General features: G+C 39.4%; 1 protein-coding gene across 1 annotated transcript in view; it reads left to right on the top strand.

Annotated features, from left to right (window-relative positions):
- The window catches only part of OCA2 (OCA2 melanosomal transmembrane protein), a 275,411-nt gene that overhangs the window by 116,177 nt on the left and 138,807 nt on the right, over window positions 1-20,427 (top strand). Inside the window, exon 14 of the mRNA XM_043492950.1 lies at window positions 2,411-2,543. Within this exon, the coding sequence (XP_043348885.1) occupies window positions 2,411-2,543 (133 nt within the window). The remainder of the gene's footprint in view (window positions 1-2,410; window positions 2,544-20,427) is intronic.

Here is a 20,427-nt window from a genome sequence, read left to right as displayed (position 1 = left end):
GCCCTGGGCTTCAGCCCCATGTGGTGGGACTTTGCCTTTCTGCCCTAGGCCCCAGCAACTGTAATACTGGCCCTACTTGGCAAACCCCCTGAAACAAGCTTGTGGCCCCCCCAGCGGGCCCTGGATCATTGGTTGAGAACCACTGCCTTACCTGACCCATATCAGATATAATTCATGACATTAATGAATACACTGAACTGATCAGGGCAGCTGAAAATCTCTACTAATCTCAGAGGGCCCCTTTCTCTCTGGCACTGGGATGTTCTTAGATTACACCCTAACACAGAGTTTTGTTGCCTGCAATTCCTCCCCACCCATCTTCCTTCTGCTTATATCTTCAGGAAAGAGGTAGTAATCCTCTTCCTAAGATATTCAGAGAATGTCAGCTGACTGCTGGGCAAATCTTGCTAAATTTAATCTTGCTTGTTTTTTCTGATATTACTTGGCATGGCTGCTGCACACCCAGTCCTGAAAAGCATCCACAGTGTTGAAGAGAGCTTGGAGCATCAGACTTTATGCTAAGTATGAAGAAGATAGCAATGGAAACTAGCCAGTGGGGCTGTGTTGAAATGCCTGTCCTGTTCTCAAAGGATTTAAAGAATAAGGAGGGTTGATGGGGGGAAAGTTTTGGAGTTGAACAAACCCCTGAAATTCAGCCCAATTTCTGAAACACTCTGCACAGCTTGAGTAGCAGCTGGGATGGAATACCAAGAAGCAGCAAATAATTTTCCTCTGCTGATGTTGTGCACAAATCCTTACTTCTGAGACTTTTGTGTGTCAACTCTTGTGCCCTTGTGCCTAGTCTTGAATTTCAAAGAGTATAAATTGACACTATCCCTTCAAAATAAGATCTGTATGTACAGCACCATCTCAATTCAATTTCTTTCAGTTGTTAATCAAACTTGAGAGCGGTTTATCAGCTTCAGCATTTTATTTTTTGCTGATTGCTGATTCCTGATTGCTATGCTTTTCTTTTTCACGTAGGAATTAAATTTTGGGGGTTTCATATAAAGGTATTTCTTGTACTGTGTTTTTCTGTTGAGACATTTCTGCATTGTTACAATTGATAACAAAACTTTTCAGTACTGGTGCAGAGATCCAAGATCTAGAGATGTAAGAAACTTTGTAAATCGAAGTCTAAGGCCTGGTCTCTGAGGTACCATATTCTTTATCTTTGCCAGGTTCCCATAACACATGACTCTGGTCTAATCCAATCATCAGAAATAAAGGTGTTTTCTGTGCCTTTTAGGTCCCCCTTTCTCCTTTTCATTTCAAAAGTAGCAAATAATCGAAGTGCCTTTAACTCTGACTATCTCTATTGAGAACTCCTATCAACAGGATCCACCTTAGTGCTGTCTGTCTTTCCACTGAGATAGATAAATTGCTGTCAGCACTATGAAAAGTCTTAAGTGCATCACATTCTGAGAGTCCATTGAAAACTGAAAGAATTGGACTTATTTCAGTAGCTCTTGGTTATATTCTGATCATCTGTCCTGTTTTACTCCTCATCCAACTCTGTCCCAGTCATTGTATTATCCTGGGAATGAGGCTTTTTTGGTTTGTGCAGCCTCAAAGTTCTTACAATTCAATCCCAGTCATACTCCTTCATCTCTTCAGATTATATAGGAATCCTGCAAACCTTCTAGATTAGACTGTGTAGAACCAATTACTGCTTCTTCATATCTCTCGAATCATGGTTCACGTGGCAGCATTTTCTGTCTTCTTTTGTGGTCCATATCTTTAAAGAAAGAGGCCCTTATGCAAACATTTGGGTAGTTAGGTCCATTTTCATGCAAAATGTCTGTTATCATGTAAAAATATGCAGGACAATATATATGTCTCAACAGAAAAACACAGTACAAGAAATACCTTTATATGAAACCCCCAAAATTTAATTCCTATGTGAAAACATAACAAATATATATTTGAATTCTGTTTTTGACTCTGTTTCAAGTCTCTGTCATACAGGAAGTATAAAGGAACACAAATACTAAATTGAAAAAAAAATATTGCAAAATGTGTTCTAAGTGCTCAATAATGCTTTTGCTGTAATAGCATATTGTAGAATTTGGGACAAGTCTTGGTTTGAGTAAAATGGATGCAAAAACTCGTATTGTCATCAGTGGAGCCAGGAACTGGTAATTAGTGTGTAAATATATAAGAACTATTTTGATACTGTGAAATTTAATGGAATATTTTTGAGTTGGTTTGGTTGGCATGACATTTTATTTAATAATAATTTCACTGAGACTGGGGAAGCACAAAATATGCTATGCTTGTAAATTACTTCTTGCCTGCTTTGTGACGTGTATATAATCACTGAATTATAAAATACATAATGACAAATACTTTTTCAGGTAATGTAGGAAAATAACTGATCTGTAATTGATAATTGCATTTTTACTCCTAGGGATTGGATTTTGCAGTATTTACAGGACATATGTTTGTTGGAATTTGTCTTGTTCTTCTGGTCTCCTTTCCTTTCCTCAGACTCCTTTACTGGAACAAAAAGCTTTACAACAAGGAGCCAAGTGAGATTGTTGGTGAGTTAGAGCATGAAATCATATTTTTATAGCCATTGAGTTGGATAATGTTTAAAATTAAATGAATGCTGTGTGCCATAATGTTGTGTGTATGAAAACAGATTGGTTCACACAGCCTCATTCTATCTCTGAATGTTAATATTTTACTAATAGTTTGGTTTGGATTGTTTTTTATTTTGCAAATACTGATTTTCCTGACACTACTGCTTTTAGTTATGTGTTAAGATTTATGTACATACTGAAGGTGTGCAGCAAACTATATGAAATATGCAACCACAGTAAATAAACATTATGCTAATTATATCACCTTAAACTAATGAAGCATTTTTCATTATGTTGAGAGGCATAATCGAAATAGACTTATCAGCAATTTAAAAATCATTGTTGTGCTTTTTGTTTTTTGTTTTGGTCATTATGGTTGTAGGAGATGTGACCATGGATAGAATTCTAAAATAATCTAAACTACTCAAGATAACATTTGTGCAGGACTTTCACTCATGGCCTTTTGTTCTACAAGTTCCTTGGAACTTCCCAAGGTCTAAAGGTTTTTGGTCCCTATAGCAGCTGTCGTGAGTTGGGGCCTGAGCTACATTTGTCATCCTCCCACTGGTAGTTGTACCGTATAGCGGTCTATAGGTGGCTTTTGGAAGCTTCCAGATAGTTCTTTCTTGTCTGCAGTCAGAGAAGGAGTTTATTGTAGGAACTTTGTCTCCAGCTTGCTGTTTGGCTCTTCATCCCAAAAGAGACAGGAATTGGAAGGGTTGTCTTCTTCTGGTATGGCCATTCCTATCTCCTAATCAGGTCCAGTCCTTTTAATTTGTCTTTTAGTTTGCTGACCTTACTGACTTTTGTTTCAATGTTTTCGAAGCCTTAGTCATTGCTCTAAGGCTTTAATTTGACTACTGTAATCCTCACTCTAGTAGGGTTGCTGTGCCCTGGCACCAGCTGGTGAAGAGGGTGTTACATACCCCTGTCTCAGCTAGCCCTGCTTGAAGAAGGTTGAGTAATAATAGCTCCCCCTTGATGATGGTGATTGCTCACCTTCTCCTGCAAGAATTTAGTAGTCTGGACAATCATGGTCAAAGCAAAGGAAGGCAGAGCATATGGCATCACACCCCAGAACCTTGTGCTTCAGTGCTGAGATTCAAAGGTTGGAGGCAATCTTTTGAGTCAAAGCCAAAGTACCGGTTAAGCTTTAGGAATAGGTGTCTGTCCTGGTCAGATCCTTTCTTCAGTAACTTAAAAAGGTAAGTGCATGAGGGTGTTGATTTATCCTCTCATCAGATGTGGGCAGCATTTGATGTAGTTGATACAGCAATGAGATCTGCTGTCTTAGCCAGGTGTGGGTGGCTGTAGTCTCCAAAGAAAAACCTAATGACTTGCTTTATCAATGAGAGAGCTTGTTTTGAACTGCAGGCTTTTACAGAAATCTAAAGAGATGAAAGTGACACCCTGTTTTCTTGGGCTTGTATCCTGTTCCTTAGGCCCTTTCCACAAGGGAGGGAAGGGGAAGGTTCCACTGCTTAGAAAGGTGGCTTGTGCCTTGACAGTTGATTTCAAGGAGGCCAATACCCACTCTGCCCAGGATATTCATTCACAACAGCAGAAGCCAATGGCTTTTCACTACGTACCAAAAACTGGGAGGTTTTTGAAGTATTCTAGGGAATATAGGGGAGACAAGGTGAGGTAATATCTTTTATTGATGAGAGAGATGCACTTTGAAGGTTACACAGAGCTCTTCTTCAGCTTGTCTCTCACACCAACAGAAGTTGGTCCAATAAAAGATATTACCTCTCTCACCTTGTCTCTCTAATATCCTAGGACCAGCTTTGCTACAACAACACTGCATACAACTAGGGCAGATAGGCAGCCAACTGCTTTCTGTTGCTTGCCAGGACATCCCTGTCAGAGCAGATTTTAAGAGCCTTTTACCCTGATGTGTGCTCTTGTCCCCTGTACATGTGAGTCCTAGGAATTGCTCTGTGAGACTGCAACAATCAAGTTTTCAGAAATTATCAAGATTTTCCCCCACTTCTGGGTATTAGGAAGAGATGTTACAGGAAATCTATTCCTAATGGCAAAAAGAGCTATTAAGCCTGTGCTTCTAGGCAGGAAAGGAAAGGATATTATATCCTGATAGTAAAAGAGAAAGAAGCATCTGGTAACACCTTAGGTCGCAGGGAAATGAATCAATATATATCCCCCAAATAGTTAGCTGGTTACCATGCGAGCCTTCAATGATCTTTTAGAAGAAATTATCTGGCTAGGTGCGCTGCAGCTTCCTACTTAAGGTTATTCAAAAGCAAAGGAAGTAAAGGAAGATTTGCCATAGGGGAACTACACTACTAATTTTGAGTCTTGCCTTTTGGGCAGGCCTCAGTGCTGCATCTTTACACGAAATGGTTGGACACAGTGATAGCCTACCCTGCTCATCATGGGAGTGGAAGGTTCAGCTTACTAGGCTGATCAAAGACGCCAGTGGGGTGACAGAATCACTAAGTTTAAATGATAATTTACCCAATTCCCAACTTGTTCTGAGTAGACAATTGAAGTATACAGGATAGGAGGGCTGAGACCACCATTATTACTGCTGTTAGGGAGAATCCAGAACTCTTAAGAGTGTAAGAAGTTCCCATCTGTCTTGCACAAGGCCCAAGAATAAGAATCCTGCATGGATGAGCTCTTCAGAGAAAAATAATTACAAGGTGAGTAATTATCTCTTTTTATGGATGGGAGAGTGAAGCCCCATAACTTTAAAAGCCATTGTAATTTTGTATAATTATAAAAGATTATTACCTTTCTTTGCCTACTGAGAGCATATTATTATAATCTTTGGTATCCAGCAATTATTTCATAACCTACCTGTTTGTTTGAAATGAAATTAGTTTGCTTTAATGAATTTCTAATTAAAGTGATAGCTTTTATGGATATTTTATTGTATAATTGGAGTTGTTATATAGTAATATTTTGTTTAAAATGCCATTCTGCAAGCAATCCCTGTGACGGGATGTATTGGGCCCGTTGAGGTCCCCTGCTGGAGGCCTTGAGGTCCTACCACATCCTGCCCTAGAAAAGGAGCAGTAAAGGTGGGTCCGCCTGGCCTGCCTAGAAAGGCTGCAGGGAAGAAGCCAATCAGAGCCCAGCAGGCTCAGTTAAAAGGAGCTACAAAGTCTGAGCAGGTCAGTTGCTGGTTGGGACCAGAAGAGTGAGGAAGGACTACAATGTTGTGAAATTCTCCATGCGAGGAGGTCTGGGAGAGACCCTGCTCAAGCAGGGAACAGACAGAGAACCTGAGGACTGTAACTGTAAGGCAATGTGGGTGAAGGTGTTGGGACAGAATGGGAAGCAGCCCAAGGAATCCAGTAGCAGCAACTTTTAAGGAAAGCAGTACATGGCTGATATTTGCAGGGTCTCTGGGTTGGGACCTGGAGTAGTGAGTGGGCCTGGATTCCCCAACTAGTGAAGTAGCCAAAGTCCTGAGAAGGGGACACGTTTCATGTGGAAGCCCAAGCATAGGGCTGGAATATAAAGGATTCAAGGACAGGGCTAAAGACCCTGCAGAGGGCCAACCATTTGTTGAACTTTACCAGCCGAAGGGGACTGAAGTGAAGGAGTGACCTGCTGGAGCGTTGGGGCAATAAGAAGGTGAAGAGACTCCAGGGAGAAAGCCCTGGGGACACTGCTATATATCAGGGCAGGCACGGACTTGAAGCTAGCCCAGAAGGAGGGGAGGACTGAGCCCAGAGACCAGGTGAAAGACTTGAACAAAGGTACAGGGATAGGCCCTGTTGGACCTTTTATCTTGGAAGGGGTTCATCCATTTTTGATTTTGTGTGAATTAGCCATATTTAGATCATACTTATCCCTAAAATTGTGAAGTTATTTTTGTGATACTTTCTATAATAGAAAATTGCCTTTTTATGGTTTTAACTTTTACATTGTGTTTTAAGTATTTTAAAGAAATCAGTTGTGTATAGTCACATTACTGATTAACGTGAATAGTACATTCATTCATGAATATTATATTTAGCCAATAAAGTGTTGCAAAGCTTTAAGAAACTGGCATATTTTGCTTCAAATTAGCCTCCTTATTTATAATCCCTGTTACTCAGCCTAGTATATTCAGAAATTATAATCAGTGTACTGTGTGCTTTCCCCATAATCAGCAGCTATTCCATTTCTGAGAAGCTAATCAGTAGCTACTCAATTAAATCAAATGCTAAAGCACTATTTCTACTGAAATTTTCTGTGAAATGGGAAGAGAAGATGATAAACACAGATTTCATTAAAAGGTAGCTGCAGTAATTTGGCTTTGGAGAAGCAACAGAATATGTTCAAGATGTCTTAATGAGTCCTTTCCCTCTTTAATTGCCATGATTCTGTGATAACTTGAAATGTATTGTTTGAAGCAGCTCTTTTAATCAACTAAATGTCTGCCATTTTACTCTCTGATTAGTAATCAAACAGTCTTTGAAGTTATAGGAATAGCACTGATATGCTGTTCACAAATTTGTATTGTCTGTTATGTACTTTAAGTATCTTCAGTTGTTTTTGGCTACTTAGATTAGTCAGCTCTGAGTGGGATACTAAAAGCAGATTGACTTTGATTTTAAGAAGTGTCAATTCTGTTTGTTTGAGGAGAATATTGACATTTTATTTTCAGAATTGTGCGTTATCTGTCACTTTAAATCCTGGCATCAGTTGAGGGCTGTAAAACCCAAGCAAGCTTGCGCTCTCCCCATAATATGGCTTTCCTCCTGTGGCTTGCTAATCTTGAAACAGACATAATGTTTACAAAACAAAATTTAAAAAAGGAGAAACAAACATAAATAGAAACAAACAAATAGAATGTTAATATCTCTGTTATGGTTACAAGGTGAACTGCACCTTAGATCCCTGTTAGCACTTCTTGAGTGCACCCCTTGGGTGATAGGCTTGGCTTCCTCCATCTCACTGTGGGTGGAACTATGTGGTCCAACCACTTTTAGACTGGGTCTCTGGGCTGCAACCCCCCCGTTTACCAATTGTGTTAATGTGACAGGCCCAACTAGGTGTGGTATCTGTCAGCCCATTGTCTCCAGTGACCTATGGCCAGCAGCGTGGTTAAAGTGACTCAAAAATGGCTTCTTCAAAACAAAGATTTATTCATCCCCCAAAGGGTAAAAAGAGTAAAGGTTTATATACACGTCGCCTTTTATTTAACTTTTAATCTTACCTTAAAAGCTTTTGTGCATTTCAACCAGCCCAGTTACCTTCACCAAACTGCTCCCGCTAGTTTCTGCCTCTCTCTGTCTCTGTCTCCTTGCAAGCCAGTCAGCTTTCACTGAGAGTCTGGGCACTCAGGGTACACTGTCTACAGTGCAGTTAAAAACCTGTGGCTGGCCCATGCTAGGTGACTTGGGTTCGGGCTAACGTTCTGTTTAACTGTGTATAAATGTCTGGGCTTGGGCTGGAGCCCGGGCTCTAGGACTCTGCAAAGTGGTAGGGTCCCAGAGCTCGGCTGCCGCCTGAGTCTGAACATCTACACTGCACTTAAACAGCCCCTTAGCCCAAGCCCTGTGAGGCTTACTTAGCTGGCAAGGACCAGCCATGGGTGTCTAATTGCAGTGTAGACATACCCTCAGTCAACCCCACCCTTTTCTGGGCCTGGTGTTCTCTAATGTTTAGAATCCTCTTTATCCTAGCCTTAGCCTTGGGAAGAGTAAACCATTCTCAGCTTGGCTGGAGCCAGGTAGAGGATATTGCCCAATAAACATCTTCCCCATGGTTTTCTCTATTGCTGTGTCATTGTTTTGCCTTTCCTGCTTGGTTTCTTTAACCATCCCTTTTTATATAACTCCATAGCTAATAACAAGTCAAACATACAGAGGCAAATTCATCACAACTAATACAGATATTTCCCGGTTTGTTACAATCCCAAGTAGGTGTGGGGGGAAGTGGGAGACAAAATGTATTGTAGAAACACGAGAAAATAATGTTTAATTCCCCATTTCCATGAGGAAAAAATGTTGAAGAAACATCTTCTATACCCTAATGAGGTACTGAAGAAAAAGATGAAAATATATAAAACCTAAATGAAGTGCCTATGCATTTCCCAGAAACTTGGGTATTCTAAGAACAAAGGACAAAGTACAAAAAGTTCAGGGCAAGAGTTGAGAAACAGTCTACAAAAAAGGCATTTGCATAGCTCAGGATGAATAAGAGAGATCTTTACCCAGTTTCAGTTTGTCACCTGGGACCTGGCTTCTTTAATCTGTCTTTCTTTAGTGGAGAAGAATTAAAGGAATTTCACACTCCCCTAAAAGAGAAATAGGATTAGGTGGTGTGGTCAGAGGGTAGGAAAGAGATGTTCCCTAAAAGAATATGAATGGGGGAAACAATGGTATATGCCGGTAGGAGGAAATAATATTGTTATTCCTCTCAAATAGACAGAATTTTCTGTTGTAAAATCAAAGGCCTGTCTTAAAATCATTGTTATTCCCTTGAGGATTAATGACACATTTTTCCCCATTAAGTACTGCCTTCTACCAGAGGCTTACAGCTACTTAGCTGCTAGTGTTCAGATCTCAGGATTTATGAAGTTCTTTATCACCAAGGCAGTGGGTTATATACAGGATTGTGGAGCTGTCACTCCCCTTACTGACTGCTGCAGAGGTGGACTTTCCTCTAAGAGGACCCCTAATTTGGGGAGATATAGCCCTCCAATTTTCCTGTGTTGTTTATCCAAATTCTGATTATCACTTACTCAAGAAAATAACTATTAAATCAAGAGTGTCAGATGCCAGTTGTGGGGCCACGTGCTGTCCAATTGATATATTTATCCAGCGCACGTCAATTTAACAATACTCTGTAGTCTAGCCCACTAGCAACAGAGGAAACAGTGCTGCAGTGGCATCCCACTTTGCACACGGAGCCAGGAGAGCACAGGGGAATTGTCTAGGATCGTGTGATTGTAGTCATGTGTAAAGAATTTGGTATAAAAAGAAAGTGATGTAATCTGCTTCAGCATGAAGTGCAGAAGCATAGAAATAGACTGGTATGCTAGTCAGTCTCCCTCCCCAGTGTGAAGTGCTACTGCATTCTCTGCAGTGATCAGAAAAAGGGTGAAATGGGAGAGAAGAAAAAAGGCACAAAACCTGGAGGTGGAAAGTATCAAAGTGTAGAAAACAAAAGGAGAGAAATTAGTGGGGGAGGCAGAAAAGAGAGGGAGGGACAATACAGCTACTGAAAAAAGAGGAGAGAAGAAAAGACGAGCTGAAAATCTTTAGTCCTCACTGAGCAATACATTTGACACCTGTGTGTTAACTACAGATCCTTCCAGGATCTGAATAGTGTTGTTATAGCAAAAATAATATCATTGTACTGTACATCATTTGTAAAATACAGAATGTTGTCAACTTTGTACTGTAATTTTAGAAGAATACATGCAATCTTTCTGTGCGCAAATTAAAATGTTTTTAATACTTTTTCCCTTGAACTTGTATTTTAGTTTTCTTACTACTAAACAGTCTAACCATTCCTTCTAGTATTCTGTATAGGAATTCCAGACTAATTAAAATTGAGGTGGTTTAGAGGTTTCAAAATTCACACTTTCCTGAGTGCCACAGAGACAAGCATCTGCATCCTTTCTCTGCAGGAAGGCTTAGAGGGAATTGTGGGCCAGGGAGGGGGCATGGTCATTGGTAGCTGTTCGTTGTCTGGGTCCTGTGTAGTAGAAATACAGCATTTCTGTTTAATTTTGTGTTCCATTCTCCTGAGTAAGGGGTCAACGGTTTAGACTCTTAGAGCCTGATGCACAGTCCATTGAAGGCAATGGAAGTCTTTTAATTGACTCCAGTGGATTTTGGGTCAAGTCCTTAGGAAATTGGACATCTGTTAGACCTCAAAGAGAAATTTTAGGGATCTGTCATTAGATAACAGACATTCACAAAAGGCATTTTGTTTTTAACTTGTCCCAGCATTTCTGCCTGTCATTTTCCTCTCTCTAAAGAGGATAATTGGATAGCTACAACAGTAGATTTACCTTTAACATTAGATTTCTGATGGTAAAAATATCAAGTTGTTATCTCTTTCACTTGCAATGGTACCCTTAAAAATAAACCAGTGTAAATGGCTGTAAACCGATCACTAGGGTTGTAACCTTGACAGTGATTTTTGCTAAAGCTCACAGGTTATTCATGCTTCCTCAGAGCCCCCAAAAACTGAGATTCCCTGCTTTCAGTGATGCTTAATTATCTGCTTTATTTATAAAAATTGATTGTATTAATGCTTATTCATGCTAAAGCACAGTGGGGTATTATCACAGGGGACAAGAGTTAGAAGTACTTTTTGGGAGAACAGGCAAGGTGACAGTCTTTTTTTTTAATGTGGTTGAGAGTGGACTGGTGGCAAAGTGTTCTACAGACCTGGCAAAAAACTGACTAGCTTTTTATGGTATCGGTGAATACCTCTAAAACTCCTGACTTTCTGTACAATTCCCAAATTTCATCTGATTTAGTTGTTGGCTACTTCTGTTGATCTTGAATCATAATTGGGTCTACTGGGGTTCTTTAAAAATAGATCTTGTTTTGACAGATGTATATTTAAAGATTATATTTTGACAACAATAATAGTATTTAGTACTAATGTAGGACCCTTCATCTTGAAAGTGCTTTCCAAAAGGTAACTAATTCTCATAACACTCCCATGAAGTAGGTAAGCATTACTATCTGTTTTACGGATTATGAATAAATGCTACTTATCAACATTTCCTTCAATCCCTGGATAAACCAGTAATTTTATTTAATGTTAAATTGTTAACAAATGCTGCATTTTGTGTACATTAACCACACAGTCTAGAATGTTGTATGGGAAAATAGAATATAAAAATTAAGGGTACCAAGTATCAGGGGGTAGTCATATTAGTCTGTATCCACAAAAACAATGAGGAGTCCACTGGAACCTTAAAGACTAACAGATTTATTAGGGCATAAGCTTTCATGGGTAAAAAACCCATTTCTTCAGATGCATGGAGTGAAAATGACAGAAACAGGCATAAATATATATTGGCACATAAAGAGAGTTACCTTACAAGGGGAGAACCAATCTTGAAGGTCAATTTAGTCAGGGTGTATGTGGAAGTCCTTGACTAGTTTCCATAGGTAGGTAAGGTCTGGAACACAGTGACTTTGCTGAGAATGGAAAGGCCATGTAGGGGGATTTCACATCTTCCTGAATGCCGCAGGACCAAGTTTCTGTATCCTTTCTCCATGGCCAAGGTGGCGGCATGCTCTGTGGGCATACCACCTGTAAGGATTCATTGGCCAAACACCCTGAGCAGGATGGATGCTGTTATTGATTACTTCTGAGGATTCAGTTCCTCATCCTTGCTCATGTTAATCTGACCACATTTGTTCATTACCAGGGTGTGGCAGGGGAGACAGTTATGCAATGTTAAATTCATGGAGTTTCCCCATAATAGAGAGTGGGTTATCTTCCCTCCTTTTAAAAGGCAGGGTGTTTTGATCCTGGGGTCTTTGTTCCTGTGACTCCCTACCAGCTCTGGAATCCCCTATCTCAAAGGTTCTCAACCCTTTTCTTTCTCAGGCCCCCCTCAACATGCTATAAAAACTCCACACCCCACTTGTGCCACAATAATTGGTTTTCTGCATATAAAAGCCAGGGCCGGTGTTATGGGCTAGCAAGCAGGGCAATTGCTTGGGGGGCCCATGCCACAGGAGCCCCCATGAAGCTACATTGCTCAGGCTTCAGCATCAGTCCCGGGTGGTGAGGCTCAGGGACCTGGGCTTCAGCCCCATGCAGTGGGACTTCAGCTTTCTGCCCTGGCCCAAGTGAGTCTAATTCTGGCCCTGCTTGGAGGCCCCCTGAAACCTGCTCAAGGCCCTTTAGGGGGCCCCAGACACCTGGTTGAGAACCACTGCCCTATCTCATTTCCATCTGCCTTGAAGTGTGGCTGTAATGGAGCCAAGCTACCATGAACTCCCCCTGTCTTGCAGCCACGAGACTTCTTCCTTAACTAGGTTCCAGAGAGCAGAAGGGCTCCCCTTGTGTCACATGGGAACGTATACTTAAGCCCAGAGTTACAAACGCATTTAGGCACTGAAAGATGCAGAGAGATGGCTAGTGAGATTTTTCAAAAGGGCCTAAGTCAAGTAGGAGCCCTACAATAGACAACTAACCTGCTTAGGTGCTTTTGAAAATCCCGCTAGGCAGCTCTCTGCATGTTGAGGCACTTAAATACCTTTGTAAATTTATCCCTAAGTTGTTGAATGTCCTCAGCTGGATGGTGGTATGGGTGAGGGATCCAAAAGACAAGTAGTGTGCTAAGAAATCCAAGATGTCCAGTGAAATCATTTAGCATGAAAGATTATGCAAAGAATAATGGTTAATGAAAGGAATATTACTAGGCATATTAAACATTCTGCTCCAAACTTGTATTAGCATTGCTAAACCATTTTAATTTTCCAACTGAATTACTTAGTTTGTTATACTAAAGGTTGTTGTCAATACTTGCTGTAGTGTTGAGAATGTCCTGAGATATGAGAAGTTCATTTATTTCTGGCATATACTGCAGTGTGTCTTTTAACCAATTGTAATCCTTTAACTTTTTTAGGAAACAGATAATATTTTGGTTCCTTAAGTCTTGTATATTCCTTTTTATATCAAGCTCCAAGTTCCATCATGGACATATTTTCATGTTTTCAAAAATGGCAGAAAAGCTCTGTTTTTCTTCAAGTCTTTAACACCTAATTTTATTATAATCATGGATAAAAATATAGTAATTTACATTAAATAGACCTGAGATTGTTTATTCTCTGTTTGAAATTCTTGAATGCTTTCTTACTGCTACTTTAAAGTTGTGAGAATCCCTTGGGGAGAGAAAAAAGATCAAGTATTCTCCAGTTTTCTGATAACAAAATTGTATCCTAATATTGTGTACTAATTTGTAGTAATGTAATTTGCCTCTGATTTTTGAAAATTTTATTTAAATTGAAAGGTTTCTAGTTAGGAGAACTAATGGTGCATTGTGCATTGTGATCAGGAGCCACCTTTATGCAGATGCAGAAGTATACCGCAATATCTTTATGTAGCTATAGAGCAAGATTTTACACTTTTATCATATTCCTTTCCCAGAGGGGGAACCTACAGAAACAAAATCCTAGTTGAGAGATGAAAACATCAAGAGGTGATTGCTTTTATATACCTATCTCTTGTTCTTATGGCATTAATAACCCTGATTACTGAGTGTATCCCAAAATGAATGAAGAGATATTTGTCAGTCAGCAGGGCCTGGACTTGATTTAACTTTCTGTGCTGATATTGTGGGAAGATTGACACAGAAGCCCATTAGTGGTTCCTTACTTTATGTCAATAATTATTGTCAAACCCGACATACTTACTACACCTAACACACTGTTTTCATGATATATACCAAAAGGTGGCATATAATGTTCATTGGGAAACAAATAGCTCATTGATCATTACTATTTTTGCATGATGTGGGTATGGGGTATGTACAAAGTTATGGATATAAGTTAGAATTATGTTCTTAAAATGTGTGACAAGCAATGCGTAAGCCCAGTCTGCCTTAGACAAAGCAAGGTGCATTTGCTTGTCTCCCCAGCCAGGTTGTAAGGCAGAAACAATGAATGTATATTTACATATTGGGTAAACAAAGCTAAGAGGCATGTCAAAGGGTTACTGTCTATAAAAATGGGGTTAGGAACCTCAAATGATAAGCAATTGAATCAACCGCTTGTATACAATATTACTGCATTATAAAAGTGTATTGAGTAAGGTCTTTTATGAAGGCCTGTGACATATTGTTAATTAATATCATTGTGAAATATATGTATTAACACTACATGAAGAATTATAGATACTGACTGATATTGTGCTTTAAAGTCTGTGACCAAACACAGGGAGAAAGACCTTTACTCCCAGGCAGTAGGGATGGTAGCTCTACCTATGGATCTACAATGTAAATTAAGGATTATAAAATCAAAACAGTGTAAGCCTCATTTACATATGAACAGCCGGGCAATGGGAAGTCAACAAGAAGGGAGGAACAACAGGAAGCCTGCCTGCCTCTTGTAACAGGGTTACTGAACTCTGGGAGATACAAACAGAAGCAGAGAGCCATTTTGGTATCCATCACTTGGGAGGATTAAGGGGCCAGAGCTGTTGAAATCACAGAATGTTGGATTCTTCAACAAAGGGAGTTGAAATCTCTGGGAACTGAGTTTAGATGAGAAACCTGCTTCAGCAAAGATTGTAACTTGCTGAAGTTAAGTTTTAGTTTTAGAAGCATGTTTTTACTTGTTTGCTTGTAACCTTTTCTATCTTTATTCCTTATACTTGGTATCACTTAATCCTATGCCTTTTTGTTAAACTTGTTTTACTTTTATTATAAACCAATTCAGTGCTGTGATTTGACAAATAATTTGTCAAACCTCAGTTAAATTAATGGGCTGCAGTGAATTGCCTATTTAAAGGAGCAACAAACGTAACTTCTGTAAATGTTCAGTTAGAGGACAGGACACTGCAGAGAGATACCTTGGGAGTTGGTGTTCACTGTTTGTTACCTGGAAGGCAAGGTTTGGACTGGCAGAGTCCTGAAGAGTTTGCTGGCAAGGCAGACAAGCTGGTTTGTCAAGGAGCTGTGTCTCAGTTTATCAGGAGCAAAACTCTCACTTGCTGAAGCTGAGAGGGGTGACACAGTAACTCACAATTCTGGGAACCCCAGCAGAACATCACAGAAGTCTAGGTCAGAGAATCAGAGTTTGCATTTTATTCTGATTGCTCTGAGGTTTGCAGTCATTCTGAGAACTTCTGACTGTGAAGTTGGTCCAATAAAAAATAATACCTCACTTACCTAGTCTCTCAGTTTTTAGACAGCAGTTCAGATTGAATAGTTATCTAGATTTTAAAACTACGGAGTATACCATTGCTATAATGAGTTTTCACTCCGGCAATTCTTCTATTTAACAATGATCTCTTCTGATTTTGATTTATCCTTGCCTACTTTATTTAACAAAATATAGCTGAATTTAATGATTTACCATTATATCTTAAATTGATTGCTATAACATACTCTGTATCTTCAGTGCCTTCATTATTAGGTTGCTAGATTAAAAGCATTGGATGAAATACTTATCTGTTGGGTTATAGCTGAAGTCATTTTGAAGCTGCACTTTCTTCATGATTCTTCATTTCTTAATAAAACTTTGGCTTTGTCAGGTTTAGATAGTTTGTTGCATTCTTTGCTTGTATTAATATGACCTTTTGATGGGACACACCACTCACTTTGTCTGGTGCCTCCTTCTGGTCACTGTGGGGATTAGCTCTCAAGGTGATGCCCCTTCCTGTGGCTGTATGCTGTCCCCTCATCTTTCACTGTGGTCTATAGCCCCTCTCTCATTCCCTGGAACCCCAGCGTCCCCTTCATGACTCTGCCTTCCAGCCAGGTCACTCAGCATTCCTCCTCCTCTTCAGGATACAGACCTTCAATTTTCTGTTGGGCAGGCAGCCTTCCTGTTCACTACCCCACCAGTCTATGCCATGCCCTCGGTGGCTGGTAGGGGAACCCGGGCCTGCCAACTTCTCTGCGTTCCAGTCCAGGGACCCTACACAAGTTCTTGGCTTTCCTCTCCCAGCCATCACTGCTCCTTCCTTGATTCCTATAGCTTCCTACAACTCCTTGTTTCCCTCCTTGCTCTGGGTGTACCAGCTCCAAACCCTCCTTCCTCTTCCCAGAGAGTGACTGCCCTTTCCCAATGGCAGCCCCTGTCTGTTGCCAGCTTCCTGGCTTTATAGGCCCCACCTGTTTCTACCCAGCTGAACCAGCTTGCAATCCATTCCCTGCTCCCTGGCTCTCCCTCCAGGTGCAGTCTATGGCATTAATAGGCCTACCTGGCCACCTTCACCCCTTCCAGTCCTGTGTGGTGGACACCCCATCACAGACCTTAGTAGTTATTTATTAAATTAAAAAATGTTACTGCAGGAAATTATATATCCAGTGATGAAAAGAGATAATGAATTGCACAGCAATTTCTTTTTCTCATGACCGTTGCCAAAATACCCATTTGTACTGTAATTAAAAAAATAATTAACTTGATTTTGAAGATAATCTGAGTTAAGTCTCTTGATTGTGAGTATAGTGGAATTACTTTGATAGATTTCAAAGCAGATCTAATTTTCTCTGAAACCAAAATAGATCACTGGGAGTTTAGTTGAGGGAATGGTGGCAATTTGTTTTGGATCTTTCTCTGCTTCTGAAGTTGATAAAGTAATAGTAATAATGTTAGGAAAGTGATAATTAGCAAAAGAAGTAGTCAAAATGTATTAGTAATAATAAAGCTTCTATTAGGGTAGTGTCTAGAGTCTCTAACAGAAGTGGGAGCCCTACTGGATTAGGTGCTGAACATACATATCCTACGTCACTTCCCAAAACAGCATATAATCTAAATAAGCAAGGGATAAAGAAGCAATTATTATTCCCACCTGTAAACAATGGAAAAATGAAGAATATGGCCCAGCTTTTCAGAGGGATTTAGGCATTCTTCTCCTATTGACTTCAGTGGGAGTTAGCCATTGAAATACTTGCCTGAGGTCATATAGAAAGTTTGTGGCAGAACTGGGAACTGAACCAACATCTTCCGACTTGATGTTCAGTGTCTTAACCACAAGACTGCTCTTTTTCTAACAAAATGTATAGTTATGATAACTGTGTGCTAATTAATAACCAATCTTGACTGAGATTTTTAATGGGTCACTGAAGTTGTCATTATACTGAATTCCTGTTTCAGAGACATTAACATCTTGCCTTGTGGTTTAAGTATAATTAGTCCATTTTAGTTTACTGTATATCTCTCAGCTATGTTTGAATGTTATGTAAAATACAGAACTGTGTTTAATTTCCTCCATTTTTACTGCTATACGTTTAGCAAACTTTGTTGTCTGTTATAGGTGTCTTAAACTTTATTCTTTCATGTAAAATGCCATAGCAGGCTGCCAGTGTTTTACTGAAACCCCTCACCCAGCTAGCAATTGTGGATCTTGCAGGCGAAAACCCCCACATTCTAATGATATTGTTCATGATAGGAAAAAAAAATCCTGACCATCTGTACTGCTGGATGCTATGCTCTGCTTAAATTGAAAACATAATCTAGCAAGATACAGGCTTTGTTCATGATAGTTTCTCTCACCAATCTTCTTCCCAGCCATGAATGACTTTCAGTCAGAACCTTCCACAGAAGCACAAAGTGCTGTTTTCTCTTGTCTTCCTAAGTGAAAGATATTTGCCTAAGGAGGTTTCTCACCAATATTCAGTTCCCAGATGGAGGCATGGATCAACGTTTATGAACTTCCCTTGACATGCCTGGTTTAAACACACTTTAGTCAGAATTCTAGCATATATCCATAACTCTTAATACCCACCATGGACTTACATTATGCAAGAATGTTAATGATCATTAAATGATTAGTTTCAAATGATACCTCACAAGGCATGTTTTGTACAAAGATTATTACAATAATATGTAGGATATGAGTATCCGGATGCTCAGGGTTGCAGGAGTTCAATAGGGGCTAGTCATGTGAATAAAGATAAGCATAATCATAAATGATTGATTGCAAGATCAGGACCTTAAACTTATTTGGTATTGTTGGGAAGCTTGGTCTGGTACTTAGAATACCTTGGTGAGAGCCAGGAACTTCTGAGTTTTAATCCCAGCTGACACTGATTCCCAATGAGACCTTGAGCAGCACTTCTTTGCCTCAGTTTCCTCATATGTAAAATGGGGATAATGCTTATTTATCTACTTCACAAGGACAAATTAGTTAATTGTAAAGCACATCTAAGAACTAAGGCCTATAAAAGTTGTAAGTGTTATGTGAAGCTATACAACTCAATGGTGCTGTTTTTTTCTTGTTCAATGAATATATTGATAAAATTACCTTTGCTATAAAATCTTAGCTAGGAAAAATATATTTTAGTGAAAAAAATTAGACTGCAATACTTTGAGGAGAAAATTGTACTCCTAGAAATATGATTTGCACTTTATTAGCCACAGCCCATCACTGCTGACTGTCTTGACTGTCTTTCACCAAGAGAAGTTGGTCCAGTGAAAGATATTACCTCATCCACCTAGGCTTCTAGAAGTGTAGTGCACTTGCAGGTTAAAAATTACCATAAATTAACAGTTATCATCTCATCATGGATCGTCATACTTTCCTGAGTGTATTCAACAGAGCTGGTCACTTAGGATTTTGAGAATTAATTACATTGAGTTTGCAGATGGTGTTCTTTGATATTGCTATTGTTAGTGGAGGAGTGAATGGTATGCTGAAAGAGGGAATCGTTCTGAATGTGAGTAACAGGATCTCAGGAAGAGAACACACATTTGCAGTTTTTTAAACTAAATACAACTTTTTTAAAATGTGGGGTGAAATCCTGGCCCCACTGATGTCAATGACAAACCTCAGTGGGACCAGGATTTCACTTGCACATTTTTCTTGTTTTTCAGTGTTCAATGTGTTGAATGAAGGGAGGATTTAAAGTGAATGAAGGAACTAGCACAGATTGGGCCTATGGACACCATATATTTGATGAATCATCTACTTGAGACTAGAACTGGATGGAAAATATATTTTTCAGTGGAAATTTTCTAAAAATTAAAAACATTTGGCCAATCTTCCTCATTAACCTCCCTAGAAATGCTACTGCAGTGCCTCATGGGAGTTGCATGCCTCTCATTCTCCTCTATGGGCTAGGCTGTCTGACTGTGCTACATCCCATCTGATGCACCACAGTCTCCTCTCCTACTGAACCACTGCAATGCATCATGGGAGTCCCTGCCCACAATGCACAATGAGGTAACTCCCATGAGGCATGTTGCTGGCATTTTTTAATTGAATTTTTTTAGTTTTGGGATATGTTTTTTTTTAACTTAAAAGCAGTTTAAGTGCTTAGTTTAAAATTGTTTAAATGAATCAAAAACCCTATTTGGTGGAAAATATTCAACCTTTCCTACTTGAGGCAAGTAGTAATGAGCTAGTGGATTCTGTAGATGGTGAGAAGAAAAAGATAAACTCGCACTACTCAAATGTCCCTCGTTCTAAATGACCACACTAATTTAAATCCCCAAATTAACTAAATTCCACACATGTTTATTGTTGAAACTAACCCTAAGCGGAAAGAGTCCAACAATTAGACCTTAGTTTCAAGTACCTTTTAATTGGACCACCTTAATACCCGACCAATTCCAAAATCTACTCTCCCTCCTACCAGAGGTTCAGAAAATCTCTGAATTGCAAGGTCAAATCCATGTGCTTCAAAATATATATCAAATTAAAAAATATGCTTTCCATACAGTCTATAGAGTGTCTAATTTATGTACTAATTATGATGTATTGTGTTATGTAACTAAGATTACAAAACAACCTCATCATATTATTACAATGGGGATGTCAATGCTTTTATTGCTTTTGTGTAGATTAGAAATATGTTGTTGTTGCTGTAAAAAAATGTAATAACAAAAATATCTTTTATGTCCATACTAACCATGCATTATCATTACATCCAACCAAAGTTTATGGGGCTAATCCATTTGGTTTGGAGTCAGAAATACAAGGTTTGATGAAAATGGAGGTTTAAGAAGGATAGTTGTGCTGGAAGCACAAAAGGGGGGATTGTGGAAGTGTGAATGGGAAAAGAGGATTTGTGTGTAGTTGTTTTAGTTTGGTTAAGAAACAGAGCAAGAAACAGGCCAACCTTAACCCTAATAACGCGAGATTGGTAGAAGTGGGGTTTGTGCGAGGTGGATGGGAAGACCTTGCTTTAAGATAAGAATGGAATGCAATGTTGACTAAGATAATGGGAAGA

The sequence above is a fragment of the Dermochelys coriacea genome, chromosome 1 (assembly GCF_009764565.3).
Source record: "Dermochelys coriacea isolate rDerCor1 chromosome 1, rDerCor1.pri.v4, whole genome shotgun sequence".
NCBI classification, from domain to species: domain Eukaryota; kingdom Metazoa; phylum Chordata; order Testudines; family Dermochelyidae; genus Dermochelys; species Dermochelys coriacea.
This window is presented reverse-complemented; position numbering and strand designations above follow the sequence as displayed.